This window comes from Athene cunicularia (assembly GCF_003259725.1).
Source record: "Athene cunicularia isolate RWA chromosome 14 unlocalized genomic scaffold, athCun1 chr14_part1, whole genome shotgun sequence".
NCBI lineage: Eukaryota > Metazoa > Chordata > Aves > Strigiformes > Strigidae > Athene > Athene cunicularia.
In genome coordinates this window covers 7219005-7236650 of record NW_020799118.1, presented here as the reverse complement: position 1 = coordinate 7236650, position 17646 = coordinate 7219005, and the positions used below count along the sequence as shown (strand labels likewise).

Sequence of the window (17646 nt, the reverse complement as noted above, 5' to 3'; positions counted from 1 at the left end):
GGGCTGGAGGGGCCGCCATCCCCCGTGGAGCGGTGACTGCCCCGGCGGCCGCGAACCGCTGCATCGGGCCTCACCGCGCCCCTCCTCGTGGGCTTGTTCCCACACGTGTCCACCCTGTTCTGCTGCCTCCACGGGCGGACACGGAGCCAGCCTGCCTGGGGAGATGCTCCACGGCAGGAATAATTATTTTTAAAATTAAGTTTTCGGCAAGATCGGTGCCTCCCACGGTGTCCCAGCGTTGGGATGGGACTGCTCATCTCCAAAGGGACGCGCGGGGAGGAGTGTTGCGCGATGGCTTGGGCTGGCTGCCTTCCAGAGCCCCCGCCGTGCCGTTACACGCAAGTGTGAAGCTTCAGTGAATTCCCGGCTCTCGCTACGTAGACTTTTTCATGCTGTAAATTACTCAGAAATCAGTAAAATATCCATGTTTCTCATGACTGCTTTAATCACTCTTTTTGATTGGTGCCACCCGTGAGAGTATAGCAAAACTGAACATTAATGGTTTCACTACTATTTTTGAAAGGCAACAAAATAAATAGCATGTTTAATTTGGAGCATGCCGGTCTTACAGAGCAAAGATTTTATGAAGTACGGTGTTTTTAGCCTATCAGACCGTCAGAGCTCTGTGTCCTGAGTGCTGATTTCAGTGAGCTCTGGAGATACACACGAGGATCTGTGTAGACAGAGGAAGTAAGAGAGATTTGCCTATCAATGTAAATTTGGACTATGAGTTCTAAAAGCCCAACACAAGATACCTGCAAGAAGAGGATGGTGAGGGCAAGTTTACTTTGCTTGAACTGTCTTTATATCTCGTATTATTAAAGTACATAGTGTATTAACCTTCCTAGTAGTCTAGTGCATATAAAATGTATTTGTACAATTTTGCATAATTTTTTTAAAATGAGCATAGGGAAAAACTAACTGGTAGAATTATAGTGTGATAATGGCACTATATAAAGTTTAAATATTTATTCTGCTAAAAATTTACTTTTTTTTTCTATATAGAATAACTTTTTGCCAAGCAGCACAAGTAATTTGTTTAACTTCAAAGGGCGTGCATATATAAGGATCCAAGTTGTTGCACACAGTGAAACAGTAGTTACTATAACTGTTGCTTAATTGAACTTGTCTTCATGCCAGCATCAGCTTGAATTAGCGGGAAAATATTCATGTTGCAAACCAGCACTGAAATACTTGGAGAGTTACTGCACACACTAGCTGAGCAGTTGCCAGCTCCAGCGTTAGCAGTGCTGGTTCTGTAGCCCACACCGCTGGTTTGTGTTTAAAGAGCATCTTAGTTTATGGCAGGAACTTTCACGTGTGGCCAGGCAGGAACAATGTTCCACTTGTAGTTGGTATTTGGTCAAGAGGCAAGGAAAACTGTGCAGTTAACTCAGGGATATCAACCATTCTCATGGTTTACAGAAAATAGGATGAAAAATAGCATCCAAAGATGTTGGGAAAGAGTTTAAGTTAAAATGGAGGTCTTGCTGCATTGGTAGAACATGTACAAGGCCTCTCTTGAGTGTTGGTATAAGGAGACTGCGCTAGATTTCATGTTGGATGGTAATAATTTCCATTTGTGAAGAAGTTTGATGGAGGAGTCTTTCAAGATATAGTGATGACCATGAGTGGGAGGCACATGCATACAAGCAGACTTAAAAGAATTGGGAGTACAAGTATCCCACCTGCTGTCCTCAGATCTTCAGGGAGTTTGATTCTGAATGGTGGAAAAGTCGGTTCAAGATTTTGAATCTTTAATTTTTTTTTCTAGTTCCTCCTAAGAAAATCTGGGTTTATATAGGCTTTATTGATCTGGGAGCTCCCTTGCTGTGTGCAGTCTTTTCATATAAATGCCAGTTGCTCATTGGTTCCACAACTGAATCTCCCTGACCACAGCTTGGTGCAACACTGTGCTGAAAGGGGCTGTTTTCTCTCCTGCTTGGGGAAGAGAGGGAGGAGGAAATTTCTGTCTCCAAGCGCCAGCTATGCTGTAACTGGGGCAACGAAGCTGGGGACTGAAAGGCAAGTGTCAGAGAAGTTCACCAACCTGGAACAGGCAGAGGGACTGGTAACAAGGGCACCTGCAGGTAGTACCTGCTTTTCCCTCCTCGCTCATGCAGTCTGTGGATGTCTAAGGTATGCTGGGCATCTCTTTCTGTTTTCCCATTCCTTTTGATGTGTGCTTATTTCTCATGGCGATTAATGTGTGGCTCTGCTGTAAACCACAGTTAGGGGCCCAGAGTCCCTAGGCCATTAGAAGAGAACAGGCAGTGTGGAGGAAACTGTTTTTTTAGAAAGTGGAAAGAGCAGGGTGGAAAAAAATCTTGCTTGAAAGACATCTGGAGAGAGAAAGATTAGGATGAAAAGTGAGCTTGACGAGGAATGAAGAAAAAGAGAGTGTATGGTTTGGAGGGGAAGAAAGTGTTGTAAACATGTAAACATGGAGACAGCTTTTTTTCTTCCTGGCAGTTGGGATAAGAAGCTGATTGTTTTGGCACCTTGTGTAGTATCTGAATAATTCTTCTCCAGCGCATGTAGCAACAAGGTTGCTTATATTGAGGGGGAGGACCAAAAACTTCTAAGCAAATAAAAAACCAAAGCAAAATGAAGCCAATACAGAACCCAAGACTCTCGAGGGTAAGTTCTTTCTGCAGTGACTGTGAGAGATTGATAACTTCTTCAAAACTTCAGATTAAATTGGCCATTACCAGTGGCTAGTGGTTTGACACTGGAAGAACTCTTATTTGAAGACATTCGTTCTTGTTGAATATTCTTTGGACCTTTGGAATTCCTTTGCTCAGTTATTTGACTTTTTGAAAGGTTAGGTGACATATAAATCAAGAGTTGCTTTAGAATGAACAATGGCTTTCTTAGTAACTCTTGTACCTTTAAGAATGAACAAATCTCATAATAAACCCCATGGTTTATTCATTTTAAAGTACCCTAAGACCCAGTCCTTTAGTCATTAATCAAGAGCAGTTCATGCTGTCTTTAGTGAAATATGCCTGATGGTGATAATGTCTTGATTTCTGTGTGTCTGTGTGCAGGCACAGTGGGGAATACCAAGGAGGTAAATCAGATTAGTCGTTTCCCAAATTTTATTTGTAAATGGGCTCTACTTTGATATTGAGGAGGGCACAGTTTTGTCTGCTGGAAAGCTAAGTTTGAGCGGCCTAGATTCTTAGTCATATATCAGAAAGCAATAACCACGTGCTAAAAATGTATTAAAAATGATGTAAAAAATATTATATGTTATTCAAACATAATTGCATTGGTTGATAACTTCCAGTTTTATGATATTCAGATACCACATACTTCCATGTCCTTTTTTCTGATAGTGTCACTATGTATTTGGGAATTTGTTCCTTGTGACTCTCCCAAACAAGTTTGATTTAGGAGCCTCAGAACAGATGAGGGGTGAGATTTTGGCCTATACTAAGGAAAGCTGCCATTCAAAAACATCTTAAAGCACTGTGAGGCTAAATAATTCTGAGAAAATATCCTTAGAGACCTTTGTATGGTGTCCTGGAAGGCTACGTCAAAGTACTGTCACCTTGAGGAGCTGCTAGGTATTCTGACATTTGTATTAAAACCTTTTGCAAAGTCCTAGTGATCAATCTGTCTTCCAGTGGCATCCTGGCAATACAGGTTCTTCTGGAACTGGGTCATTGTAGACATGAAAAAAATCTAGTGGTTTATTTCGCCCCACTAATGCAGTTCACACAACTTGGACTGTTTCACTGCTTATTTGGTAGTCTGGTAGGCTTTAATATTTTAATATCCAGTCTTTATACCATTATAAACTCCACATGATATGTGGCGTTTTTAGTATAACTAAAAATATTAAAAACTGCTTGAATTGTTTTCAGTGAGATAAAAACACTGGGTTTTTTAAAATATGACATTTATTGGTGATTAGAAGTTTTATCAAATGACTACAAAGAACAGTGACGTCTGAAAAACAGTTTTGCTGAGGAACTCATTTCACAGAATGTCCATTTCCTTAAAATTAGAAAAGTTGCAATATGTCATTTTCAATGAAAACTGAAAGTCTCTGTTCTTTCTGAATCATTTTTGAAACAGTCTATTTCATAAATGTCTTTGAAGTTGTTTTTAATTTCTTCCTAGTCACAAAATTATTCTGTGTATAACATGAGTCATGCAAAGCGGTTGCCGGAGTTACCACCCTTACCTGCTTCTGCTTCAGCTGCACCTTCAGAGTTATATCAGGTATGTGCTCTCTCCCCTTGTGTCAAGGTATACATTAAACTGCATGTACTAACATGATTTTAGGCATCGTATATTACCAGGCCTTAGGCAGATGAAGTAAGGATAGGAAAAACTATTTAAATTACTAAGTTAAAGTACTAAGCAGTTTGTCAGGTACTTCATTAGAGCTGTTCTTATTTAGAAAAGTGTTGTTACAACTCCTATTATGATTTGGATATTAAACCTTGGTAGTTTAAATCTGTTCTTTAAATTTATAGCTAATTCTTAGCTGTAGTAAAATATCTTTCTTCCAAACAAATTGTGATTTCTCCCCCTCCCAGTACTTTATGGCAGAGCACAAAACCCCCTGAGTTAGACTGCTGTTCCAAAACCAGCTGAGAGCTTGACAGGTGCAGCATTGATCACAATAGAAAGCTTGTACAGCTGCACAGCGAGAGCCTCTGCTGTGTGACACAAATAAAAATTACATATTACACTTCAGGGGAGGAAGAAGAGAGAGCTGGCTTTACCCATCCTAAGTACCTCACAATTGCTCATTTGGCTTGTTTGTGTCAGCACTTCAGTTCATCCACGTTGTCTTTCTTTAGATAGATACTGTTTGTGAAGAAATTGAAGTACTTTCTGATGGAAAATAGGTTATTTTGGACTTCGCTTAAAAATAGGAAATTTTAAGTGAAATTTGTACTCTGAAATAATGGCAAAAACCTGAAAATTATTCAAGGAAGATTTTCATTTAAAAATTTTATTTCCATCCAAAAATCAATTGGACTTCTGAGGATGTGTTAAGGGTTTATATAAGACATGGGAGCTGATTTAGCCAGTCATGAAATTTTTGCATCACATAAGCAGTGGTTTTTTGCCAGGTAACTTACTTCTCCAGTGGTTCCTCTCTGACCAGCTTTTCCCCAGGGAGTTCCCATGGGTATCAATTTAGCAAGGCACCTGCTCTGCACCCAGGTAGCTGTTCTACCTAGTGGGGAAGAAAGAACATAGTTTGCAAAGTGGACCTAATTGAGAGAGGAGATAAGAATTCAGAGTTTAGGCTGACTTCAGCAGTTCCTAAAGATATATAGTGACTTTCTGGGGAAAAAATTTCTAAATCTCTGAATTATTTTTAATTCTTGTATCAGTTTGTCCCCCAAAACTTTAATTCAGGGACCTACCCACATGTCTAGTGTGTACAGAGGAAGAAATTGAATTGAAAAGATACTATGAACTTTCAGAAGCTAATTTAAGGAGTATGATTGCAGCAGTAGCGTGAATTCTTTTTTCTTTGCTGTTAAGATTAGCCCTGTCAGTCAGAAGAAAAATGCAAAGCAGATGTAATAATCTTGCCTTAGCTTGTATTTCAGATTGACAAACTGTATTGTTCTCACTAAAGCTCATGATAGATTGAAAAAAACCCGCAATTCATAACTTCATCTATATGTTAAATGAAAAGAAGCTAGTTTATGCTTTAGTATGCTGTCCTCTCAGAGGTTATAAAATGCTGAGAAGAGGAGCTTAACTGCAGCTCCTGAGGGAACAGCAAGAGAAATGAGTGAACCAAGGATGGAATGTCACAAATATATTTAGAAGCTTTTTAAAAGAATGATCTAAAACTGATGATGGTAATGCTGTATTGTGAAGAGGAAGAAACAGGTAATAGGGATATGGTTGTGTTACTCCAATGAAGCAAAAAATCTTTAAACAAGATGTAATACAGAAACAAGCAGGATATGAGTTTAGACTAAGAGCTTTAGGAACCATGGTATGAATCATATGAATCTTATGTATGTTTTCTCTTTGAGGGTATCTTGATAAGAAGCATACTTTTCTATCCTATGTCCTTTATGCCTGTGAGCTATCTTGTTAAGGTTTAGACATCAGGAATGATGACATGCCAGTCAATAGTCACCTGGTCACCTGGGAAACCATGGAATGAACAGAGAGAAGAAATCTATTACAAATCCTGTATTGTTATGGGGGAGAGAGAAAGAGCTGAATTTGTTAGCTTGTGTTATTGTTCAGCTAGTACAAAGACTGAGTGTTAAAAGTAGACAGGTCATTAACAAATGAGGAATAAGAATTTTCTAGATTTAAGCAAATGTAAGGAGAAGAAAAGAAGATGGTGATGTGGGGGAGTAGAGAGCACTAGATAATGTACTAATGCCTTCTCTTATTTATAAAAAAGACATTGATTATGCAAAAAAAGTGCATGAGTACTACTGAAACATTGTGTAAAATTATATATGTGTGGAACATCAGGATCTAAAAATAGATTGGTGGTCAGATGACTCTAAGTCAGACTTATGTATTTGCTCTTCATACTAACTGATCTTTAACGCTGTTCTAGCTCTAAGATGACTCTTTAAATTACTGTGCTGTGTAAAACTATTGTTTTTTTTTTTCCAATTCCAGCTTGTCCTTAAGAGTGGCTGTTATCCCCCTTTGATGCAACAAGCATCGTGGACTTTGGCAGCTCCATTCAAAGAACAGAGTTACTACCGAAGCCCAAGTGACTCCATAGCTAATAACTATACTCTTACTGCACGGAATTTAAAATTAAAAAATGTGCACAAATTAAAATCCTCTTCAGTGACAGGGACATCACTGGGATCAGCAGAGCAGAGAACAGCCTCACCGTGTATCCATATTTGAATGTGTTTATAAGTTTAACCTTGCTTGTTCTATACATTTTTATCTCTAATTGCTTATCTGTTAAAGCATCATCCCCGGAAAAAACACTTATCCCTAATAAACACCTACAATCTTACCACCTCAGGGTCAGTATAGACAAATTTCCAAAAGTATGCATAATTTTAATAAAGGTAAGGCCAGTTTCTGATTAATTAGTTAGATTTATTCCTCCAGATAATCACATGAAGTTATTTGAAAAAAATGAACAAAATACAAGTTGCTAGAAGTAAAAGTTAGCAAGAAAAGAGAAACAAATTCTGTGTGCACCCCTGTTATGCTGATATTCTTCATGTGGGATGGCCATTAAAATACCTGAGGTTCAAATCCAAGAAACGTTGCTTCATACACTGTTTACATCTGAACCATATAATTAATGTATTTGTTAACGTACTGTGCATACATATGGAAATTCCACAGTATGAGATACTATATGCTGTTGATTCAACATGACATTGTGATATAAAGCAAATAAGGTTGAGTTGTAATACTCTTGATATTTAACTTTACCAATATGTATATATCAAACATTTTATGAAAGCTGGTTTTTTAGGCTTTAAATGTCTTACCAATTGCAGATGTCAAATTAACTCCATTACTTAGTCTGAAAATTCCGGACTAAGTTGTTTTTAATTACTTTTATTTCCTAAATATCTAGTTAAATGTCCTCTTTATCAAGGGTAAGACATTCATAAACCATAGTCTTCTACATAGTGTCAGTCTGTCTGTGAGCATACTCCTCCTGCATTGTTGCTTTGTTTCCCTGAAGTGTTAGAAATTGTTTCATTTCCCTGGGATACATGAGATGTAATAGCTTCAATATCTGCTTAGTCCCCTTGTTAACTATTTAAGAAGGGTTTGATTTTGTTCATTGGGTCTCTAACAGTTTCTTTATCATACACCTGATTCCTCTACTCCCTGTACTTCTCCAGTACATGGGTGGGATGTGGGCAGCAGGTTATGGGCATGATATATTAATGTTGTTAAGACCTGTTTATTTGTACTCTGAAAACCACATAGTAATAGTTTGTACTTTTGATTTTTTTAATGTGCAGTATATTTGATGGAACTATACATGTTACATAAGTGCTTTTATATTCAAAATAGAAAGTCCCAGTACAGAAAATATGGTTTGTGCAGGGAGGTAAATAAGCACTAAAGTCTTAAGCAGGAACTGAATGCATTTTTGAATTGAAGCTAGTTTGTAGTCCCAGAATTAGCAAGATTATTTAACATTATTTTAATATCTTGCTAAATGCTAAGTCAAAACTAAAGTCTTCTTTGTGACAGTGTGATTTTCTGTTATTTCATTATCTGATTAATTGACTTAACTGTTTTTCACCAGTCTGAAATAATACCTTATTTGAAAAATATTCCTCTATGTGATTTTCTTAACTGGTGCTTAAAGCTTCAAAAGAATTTGATCTTTCTAGGAAAAAGCTCAAGTTTACACAAAGAAATCAATGGAATTCTGATAGGTAATGTACTGTAATGTTATAAAGATATAGATTATCAGTCTAGATATCTGAGTTGTTATTTAGTATTTCTTTTTACTTGAAGCATGAAAAGTTAAATTTCTATGTGCATCAAGACTGAAATTCCATGGAGTGCTAAGTGAGCACCTTTAACTGCTTCTTTGTGGCAGAACAAATTTCAGCTAAAGGAAAGGTCTTCCTTTCGTGATTACTGGCTTGAGAGCCCATAGTTTAGTTAATAGAGATGCAGATTGTAGAACTGAATTCTTTCGGTTTTGCTGTGAATGTTTAAATGTTCTTTAGTGCTCCTAGAGTTCTGTCAAATTTGGTGTTCTGCCATAGTGAATATTTCTTTTTATGTTCTTTGTGCTTGTGTTCTTCATTTGTAAAATGAGGAAATAGTCCTCTCTGGAAGCGCTATGACAGTAACTTTCTTACTCTTTCTTACGATAACATGGTGATGAATACCATAAAAAAGATAAAAGGGATATTTAAATTCTCTTCAACTAAGGACTTGATAATGTGAAGTAAATGAAGTATGGAGTGACAGCTTGTTGGTTGAGTACTGTTCGTCCTGAGCAGCGTGAACAAAGGCCCTATAGAAACCAGCATATAATCATGAAAAAGAAGTCTGTAGTGTAACATTTATGCAAATAAACCAATTCGAACGTTTGGCTCAGATTGTTACATTTTTGGTATGATAATCACCTGAAAATAGGTGGAGATATTGGGCAACCTAAATAATAGTGTTTGTAGGTCTGATTCTGATAGAATTGCTTATATGATAGCGCCTGTCTGATACTGTGCAGTTGTAAGGTTTACAGGATTGTATTCTTTCTGTTAAAGTAGTATGCTATGTTATACAATCCTACTGAGGTTTTTCATGAGTAATTGAAATACTTCATAGATCATACTTATCCTCAGTGTCGTGTTAAGTGGTTTACATAATGCTTGGCATTTGTCCATACTGATGTAAGAATCCATTACTGCTTTATTCACTAAACATGTATTCTTTTTTTTCAGAAGTAGACCAACTTTGTTAAATACTTTGGATCCCATTTCACTGTGTGTACCTGCCCATATGCCAGAATTACATGCCATACATTATACAGACAACCAACCACTGACCCCAGAAGAACAATTTGTTGTCATGCACTTACATGAGAAGGAGATAAGTAAACGAGAAAAGCCACCTTCCAGAAATGATATAGAGGTATTTGTATAATTTCTTTTTAAGAGAAAAGTAGCAGCAGTAATCATCAGCAGTATATGTCAGTAAACTGTTTACTTAAAAGTAATTGAGAAAACAAGACAATACATGAGGTTTAGAAGATGTAAATACTTAATATAGCAAACTGCTGTTAAATATTGTCCACTCCTTTTCCTAGCTACTCAGTCTGATTTTTGTTCTAGTGGGTTTGCAAATAGAAGCATCTTCCCAAATTCTTAACCTCTCACATTCTTGGCTAGTACTTTAAAGATCAGTAATTTAATGTGCTGCACTCAGTTCTTTTTGTGTGTATGCGTACATAAATCAGATGGAAGTATTGTAAAAATGTTAGGCATTGGCAGAGTTTTAGAAAGAACCCAATTCCATTATATTCAAACACCTTTCAATTGCAGAAAATGTTTAAGTGATAGAAAAGTTAAAAATATTTTGTAGTAATGAATTATGTCATAAAATTCATACAATAAGCATAATATTTTAAACATTATTTTTTAGCGGTACTGTTACTACATATATAATGGAGTGCAGGAAGACATGCTGGCACCTCAGGATAAGGAAGTGATTAATGAAATTTTAAAGCATATTCCAACCCACATTCTTGCTAACCCAGACCTGGAGAATTTACTTGCAAGTTTAAAAGAAGAAATTAAGACAGACTATCATATTGGCCTCATGAAAGCCATTGGTAAGACTCAAAATCTCTTAGCCATTCAGAGTATGTAGACATTTATTGCACTTTGAAAACAGGTCTGCATTCTATTCTTAGCACCCATGGAGAATTCCTTTGGGGTCAGTAGAACTGCAGGAGATATCTGAGAGAATATAATCTGTGATCATGCTACATAACCTTTTCATTTCAGCCAATACCTATTTACTAAACCCTACATCCCATCACTGAAATACAGTAATTTCCAAGTTCAGTAGCTCTGGGTCCATAGAATTGTTTTGTCAATACTTTTCCAATTTCCCATTCCTAATTCATATCCAAATCACGTTCAAAATGCATAATTCTTCATCATCTGATCAGATGTATAAAGAGGAGGTTGATCAAATGATGGTGTACAAGGAGTAATCATCTTAATTTGTAGCAGAAGAAATTAGATGAGAAGTTAGATAATTGTGACTGTAAGGATCATGAAGCACCACAGCAGATTATTCATTGATGAATGTCTTTTGATTCATTGATGAATGATGCTTTGAACTGCATGATGGACAAGTATCTGTCAACAGCAGTCTAAGTATATTTGATTCTAATGTGGGGAGAGGGTAAACTAGGCTATTTTAACAGATTGTTCCCAGGCAGACTTCTTTGTTATTCTGCAGTAAATCAGTGATACCCATCAACAGCCAAATTCATCTGTCTTGTAACTCCAGTGAAGTCAGATGTTACACTTGGGATCATGTTACAAGTTCAAAGAATTTAAGACATTACTGGATTAAGAAATATTAGATGATACATTAATATGCAGGATTACACTGTTCATGTTCAACAAATACAAGATCATCATATATGAAGAAATACATAAGAATATAATAATCCTTGAAATTTAATAATGCCTATCTGAAAGTGAATATGAAAGAGACAATTCTATAGAACATGAAATTTTTTAAAACTTGTTTTCCAATAGTCTTACAGTTTTCTTGGGTTTTCCACATAGGAAATAATTCCTTTCAATTTTCTTAAATAAGTTAACCAGCAAGCAGGTGTGGCCTCTCATTCATGACAGCATAAAAAAGGGGAGATTGAACAGTTTTCACTCCGCCTTCTATAGTCTCCGTTATCTAAGTACCCTTTAATTTGCCTCTTATCAATGTCACAATTTTAGTGTTTGGAGTCCCTTTTTGTGGTAATGCTGATGTCAGCAAGAGGTAGTGAGTCTTCTTCCTAGCTTTTGTTAATCTCATGTGTAATAAACCATTCTTTGGAACTGGTAGCACATGAGTTTTGGCATTTAGCAGATCATAGATCAGCTCTTTGAATATCATATCCTTCCTAGATGCAACAGATGATTCATAAGATTTCGGTGTTCACAAACATTTAAGAAGCCTTCTAAAAATCATCTTTGAAAGAGAGATATTTCTGCCCCTAGTTTATGGATGGGGAATTGAGGCACAAAATAAATGTAGTTTAACTGGAAAGATAGAATGAAAAGCTGTTTCTCTTGCCTCACATTTTTAGAACCAGGACCAATTCTTGTATTTTTTTTTCTGAAATAATTTTATAGTCAAATTGGTAATTTGATTATTGTGCTGTATTTAATCTTAAAAATATGCAAGTAACTATATGGCAGTGTGTAAGTTTTAAATGTGCAGAATTCTACGACTTTCTCAACTGTGGAGATACTGTGTTTTGACCATACTTGCAGTCTCACCATGACATATATGATTTGTTCTAGTTGATTACATCTTGATGGATCCAGCTGAGAGAGAGAGACTATTTATTGGAAGTACCCCACGTCCTTTTCCCCAGAGAGTTGTCCGTGCACCAGTCCCGTGGCACAGCTCTTATGAAGAAGTGAAAAGCTGGAATGAAAAGAATCTATTCGTAGTGAATCCACTGATGCCCACTTTGCAGCAGCTCTGGCTTTCTCAGTAAGACGTCTTGTTCATAGGATCTTAACTAAATTGAGAATGTTTTTATTTTATAACTTGGTTAGCGAGTGCATCTGCTGACTTCTGTACATATGCTATGGAGATCCTGGCAGAGCCAATAGAGAGAAAAATCTGTTCTGTTGTTTTCTAAAGATTTTTTTTTTCTGAGCCTCTAAGAATTTCAGCATAAAATTATTGTTTCCTGCAGACCCTGAATACGTGTGAACATGTATTCACAGTGAAGAATGGATAACTTCGTGCTATGAAAAGATCATCCCCTTTGTTAAAAGGCATTACTCCTAAATTAAGATTCAGTGCTCAAGTAAACAGTGATTTCAAATTCTCATCTTGGTTCCTGAAATTAACAAAATTAACTCTTAAAATTTACTCTCTTTCAAGTATCTGTAGTTCTGGGGACTTTTAAAAACTGAGATATATTTTCTTATGAAGTTAAATATGATAGAACTGGTTTTGCATTTAAGTAACATTTGCAGGAATTTAAGCTCTTACATGTTAAAGACTGTAATATATGTAATGATGATGAATTTTTTTTTTTTTCCCCACAAGTTAGTACCATAGGTACTTACTACTATTACAGAATAGAAGAAGTATGTGTCATTTCGTATGTTCTTTAATGCCTGGATATACTAATGAATCTGGGAAAAGGGCAAGAATTTTCTTTAGAAAGAAATAAACAATTTTAAATATAACAAGTACAAAATGAAATTTGTGAAGCCTTTTATGTTTGCCAATAGAAAAAAAAATTAGAAGTGCACTTGTTGGACAGCTTAGCAATGAAGTGATATGCATCAGCAAAATTATATTAGTGTTTATAAATACATCTGAGACCTTCTTGACTGTATTTCATGGTTTTTTTAAACAGTATTCCATAAAATATCTACTGCTTGTTTTACTTCAACAGGTACAGTCATCTCAGGTTTGTTCGCACTGAAGAAATGTGTTGTAGAGACCTGCCACTGTTGCCTACTGAATTTGAAGAGGTCATTCGAAGACACTGTGTGGAAGCTCACAATATTCTTCAGAACGAGTCAGTGCCAACTGTAGTAACAGTAGATAAATAGAGTGTCTTAGGGTCTGATTTACACGGAGCTCCCTTTTTAAAACAGATTTTAGACTGAGATAATGCTAGTCCCAACCACAAGGTTGCCAAAACAAAAGGGAAAATAGTGGAGAGGGATAAACTTCTGGATGCTTAAAGAGCTGTTGAAACTGTGAGAGTGCTTGTACAAGAGCAAATGGGAATAAACTGACTGTGAATAAATGTGGTCTGGAAATTAGAAGGTTTCTAACTGTGAGAGAATTGGAGTCTAAATTTATAATGTCAGAAAACCTTAACTTTTTATATTATGGAAATCAATCAATTTAAGAAAATTATATGAGGTAATAGCACATGATATAAAGCAACTGCATTCTGCCACCTGAGATATCTTCCAAACTCAAGTTTCCCATTTAATGCTAATATCTAATATCGTCACTAGTATTTTGTCTAGACAAATAGACAAATTAACTAATAGTAGGGGCCCATTATAACAAGAATCCTTAGCTTAAAAATTAAAGTTTCCTCTGAGTCCTGGTAGGTAGAGTTTTGTCTGACATCTAGTTAACAATTCTCTGCTAGTCCTTTGAATTTTGCTCATTCTTTGGGCAATTTCTGAGCTTAGATTTCAAGGAGCTTTTAAATACTTTGTCTCCTTATTATTTCATTGTAGGTGGATCCCAACTTGTGCATCCATTTTCCTTGATCAGAAAAGGAAATGGCTTCATTTTGCTCCTGAAAATGACTTCGATTCCTCTCAGCGAGTTGAAAGCTATTTTCATTCAGTGTCAACTCTAATGTCGTTACAATTACGTGAGATGGTTGTTAACTCCTTAGAAGATCTTCTTGCATTTTTTATGATCCACAAGGTATATGCTGTGAAGTATATCTGTAGTTTTCAGTGTTACATGGAGATAATAATTCATATAGCCATAAAATGTAGGGCTCTTAGAAGGCTAAAATATACCAGATAGCTCTTGTCTCTATAAAAAATGTCAGGATCCTTCAAACGCTTGTGCATACTCAAATGCATTTTTTTTTCATGGTTGAGAACTGTTCACTTGAGTAATAATTTTGCAGGCCTAGGGTTACAACTAGCAGTTTATAGGAATTATCAACTCTGCCTGCTTTTTTTTTTTTTTTTTTTTTAAGTTTTATCTTTCTTGGCCTTAACCAGGCAAAACACTTAATGTATTTTTCTGAAAGCACATGAATAATGTCCTTTGAAGTCAAAAGTATGTGTAATTGTACATGTAATCCTTTGCAGAGGTAATTTATGTATGTGATGTCCCTGTCTATACCAAATGAGTGCCCTGTATTATTTCAAGTAATGCACATAATTCTAATAAACATTAAACCATGAGAGTTTTTACCACTGGCTATGATAAAGTTGCCACTTAATGGAAACAAGTTCCTTAAATATCAGATCACCCAGGATCTACCATGATGAGATGAAATGAAACATAATTAAACAGAATAAATGTGGCAGATTGAATACTGTGTTGCAGCCAGAGGATCACACAGTACAGTAGGCTGTCAAACCTTAAGCTAAGCCTTGCATGTGGGTGATGATGGTGTTGCTGATGCTTAGGGGTTTTTTTGTCTTGTGGGTTGATTTGGGTTTGGTGTTTTTTTGTTTTGTGGCTTTGTTTTTTTTTAAAGTCCTTATAACATCTGCATTATGAGTCTAGTGATGGATTAGGACTCCATTACTGTAAAAGCAATTTGAGGGTAGGGCAGTTCTTACTAACCATACAAGGCAATTAAAAAACCCCAGGATCTTGTATTTGATTCTGGATTTTATTTCTGATAGGCATTATGGATACCTTTTTAGAACTTTTGTTCTGTATGGTAATTAGTGCTTTACTTCTGTTACTTAAAGAAAAATCAAGGCAATTAGGTTTAAATCCAGTTTCCTAATTCAAACTTTTATAGATTCATTTAGCAGTTGTCACCTTAAAATCTTGTGTATTGGGGCATTAGTGTTTTGAATAAAAATTAGGGAAGAAAATCCCATTGGTGCTGTATAGTTAAGAGATTGGGGGGAGTTTGAATCTTTTAAATTATTATAGCTGATTTCTTTGGCATGTACAATTTTCATTCCTTTCCCTAAGGATGGAAGTGATTTTACAGAACCGTATCAAGAAATGCAGTTTTTTGTACCTCAGATACTAACAGTCAGACTCAGTGTGGAAGAACCCAAGATTGTCTTTGAGCCACCTTTGAAAGAATGTTGGGGTTTAATGAGTCATTGCTTCAAGGAGATCCTGCACCATGCTGAGGAACTTCCAAAGGTACTGGACAAGTTATAGCTGCATACAACATACAATATTAACAAAAACTGTGTATCAGACAAAAAGTTATGAATGAGGCAGAAAACTGACAAATAGAAGATAAAAATGGGGGTCATCTATCATGAACTGTGTGAACTTTTGTGATTATAGAAGATAGCATAGAAATTGAAGTTCTATTAAAGTCCTGGTTTGATTCGCATATAGTTTTTGCAAGCAAACTATGTGTGTAACCAAGTGTTAGTTATGAATCAGAGCCTTTTCATATTGCGGTGTTTTTACCAAATAACACTTTTGCGGTGTTTTTACCAAATAACACTTTTTTTCTGAAGTGGTGGGTGAGTGGGTAATAGAATACCTTATTTCCTCTATTGTATGTGTTGTTACAGTATTTGCGTTGGTTCCCTTTAGGTAGAAAGATTTCTATTTCCAGAATTAAAAAGAGATGATCTCACTCTCAGTACAGTCAAGCCAGATGAATTATTGTTTACAGAGTATGTGAACAAACTTGAAAAGATCTTTGAGAGCAACGTACTTGGTCCACAGAAGTAAGTTTTGGCTGTTAATTCTGTTGCCTATCCAAACCCTCAGATTCATAATACTATCAATTTGACTCAAACAGTTTGAGTTTATTTGTTTCTTATTACAGAGAATTTTCTCATTGGAATCTTATATTTTTGGTTTTGTGATCTTCTGTGTTTAAGGTATTTAAATGTGTACAGGAAATACAGCAATCTTTTGAACAACAGTGCACAGCAAGATATCACAGATTTCTTGAAAGAAGGTCATTCTTTAGAAGCTTTAGCAGAGGTAATGTATAACTGACAACTGCTACACGTTCATACAGCAGCTAACACATCACACTTGACTTCCTAATATATTGCTTAATGAACTCCCATTCAAATCACTTGTTTTACCCATGGGAATACTAGGGAACCCATCTCAGTTTACACAGCCCCTTACTGTAGGGCTGCTGGGCAAATGTAGAAGGAGGTTTCTTTATGGCCGCCTTCTGTGGGTTTTGTTGGGTCTTAGTAGAAGTCCAGTGGAAGACTGCCCAGAGTACTTGGTGAATCTGCAGCTTGCTGGTCTTTTGACTTGTCTTGTCCTTAGTCAGCCCTGCCTACTTTTCTTTCTGCATTCCTGAATTAGCCTATGGCTAAATATTTCTTTAGGCAATTTGTGGTGTTCCTTAATATGACATATTGCTGTGGAAAGCTTTCAGTCCTGGAATCTGTGGACAGGAACTGAACACTGTAAAGATGAAAAATAGTTGTTTCTTCTTCTGTTTGGAATATATTATCCATTTACTGGATGGGAACTAATTACTTGTTGTTCAGCATTTTTCATCTATAGACTTTAAGGAAAAATAACAGATCTATTATTTTCCATTTGTAGAAGATTAACAGCTTGACAAAACTGAAAAGAGAAATTGCTTCCATGCATGTCACTGTCCCTCTGGCCTTGTTCTGTTTGGATGCTCTACAACTGAATGAGGAGCTCTGCAATCGGACCCAAAATCTTAAAGATAGATTGATTGAATTTGAAGTGATGGAAAACAGAAAGTTAAATAAAAGGTACATGTTGTTAGCATGCATGGCTCTTGCTGTCTGTGTGGACTGATGCTGTATATCTGTGGCTGAGATAACTTTATTCATCTGCTGGGTTTTCTAGTGCTGACCAGACATGTGCAAGGACATGTGGGTATTTAAAATTAACAGGAGCAGAAATACTTGTAAATAGATATCTAACTTTGTCTGTATAAGGTGTACCATAGGAATTAGACTGGAAATACTGTTCTTTCCTCCTTAACTGACCTTCTAGGATTTTAATTGAGGCCCTTGCTTCCCCTACTAGCATCCCCCTAAAGCAACATGAAGAATGTATGATGCAGCTCAGCTCTACCTTTGTCTCATTTGTCTTATTTGTCTTGTCCCTGACTTTTTTTTTTTTTTCCCTAGAGAAGTAATGGTCCTGATTTCATACTTTGGCAAGTTTAAAGAAAAAAAAAAGAAAAAAAGACCTTGAAAATATAATTTGGCTCCAATGTAATGGCTTAGCCCTGTTTCTGTGGATTAACCCCCCCCCCCCCCC

General features: G+C 36.3%; 1 protein-coding gene across 1 annotated transcript in view; it reads left to right on the top strand.

Moving 5' to 3' along the window:
- The first annotated feature begins 2568 nt into the window (after positions 1-2568).
- The window catches only part of DNAH3 (dynein axonemal heavy chain 3), a 61375-nt gene continuing 46297 nt past the window's right edge, over positions 2569-17646 (top strand). Inside the window, exons 1-13 of the mRNA XM_026858636.1 lie at positions 2569-2640; positions 4132-4233; positions 6634-6859; positions 8318-8387; positions 9408-9597; positions 10108-10297; positions 12009-12204; positions 13127-13252; positions 13935-14130; positions 15376-15555; positions 15964-16100; positions 16257-16362; positions 16951-17129. Coding sequence (XP_026714437.1) covers positions 2608-2640; positions 4132-4233; positions 6634-6859; positions 8318-8387; positions 9408-9597; positions 10108-10297; positions 12009-12204; positions 13127-13252; positions 13935-14130; positions 15376-15555; positions 15964-16100; positions 16257-16362; positions 16951-17129 — 1931 coding nt within the window. The 5' untranslated portion in view covers positions 2569-2607. The remainder of the gene's footprint in view (positions 2641-4131; positions 4234-6633; positions 6860-8317; positions 8388-9407; positions 9598-10107; positions 10298-12008; positions 12205-13126; positions 13253-13934; positions 14131-15375; positions 15556-15963; positions 16101-16256; positions 16363-16950; positions 17130-17646) is intronic.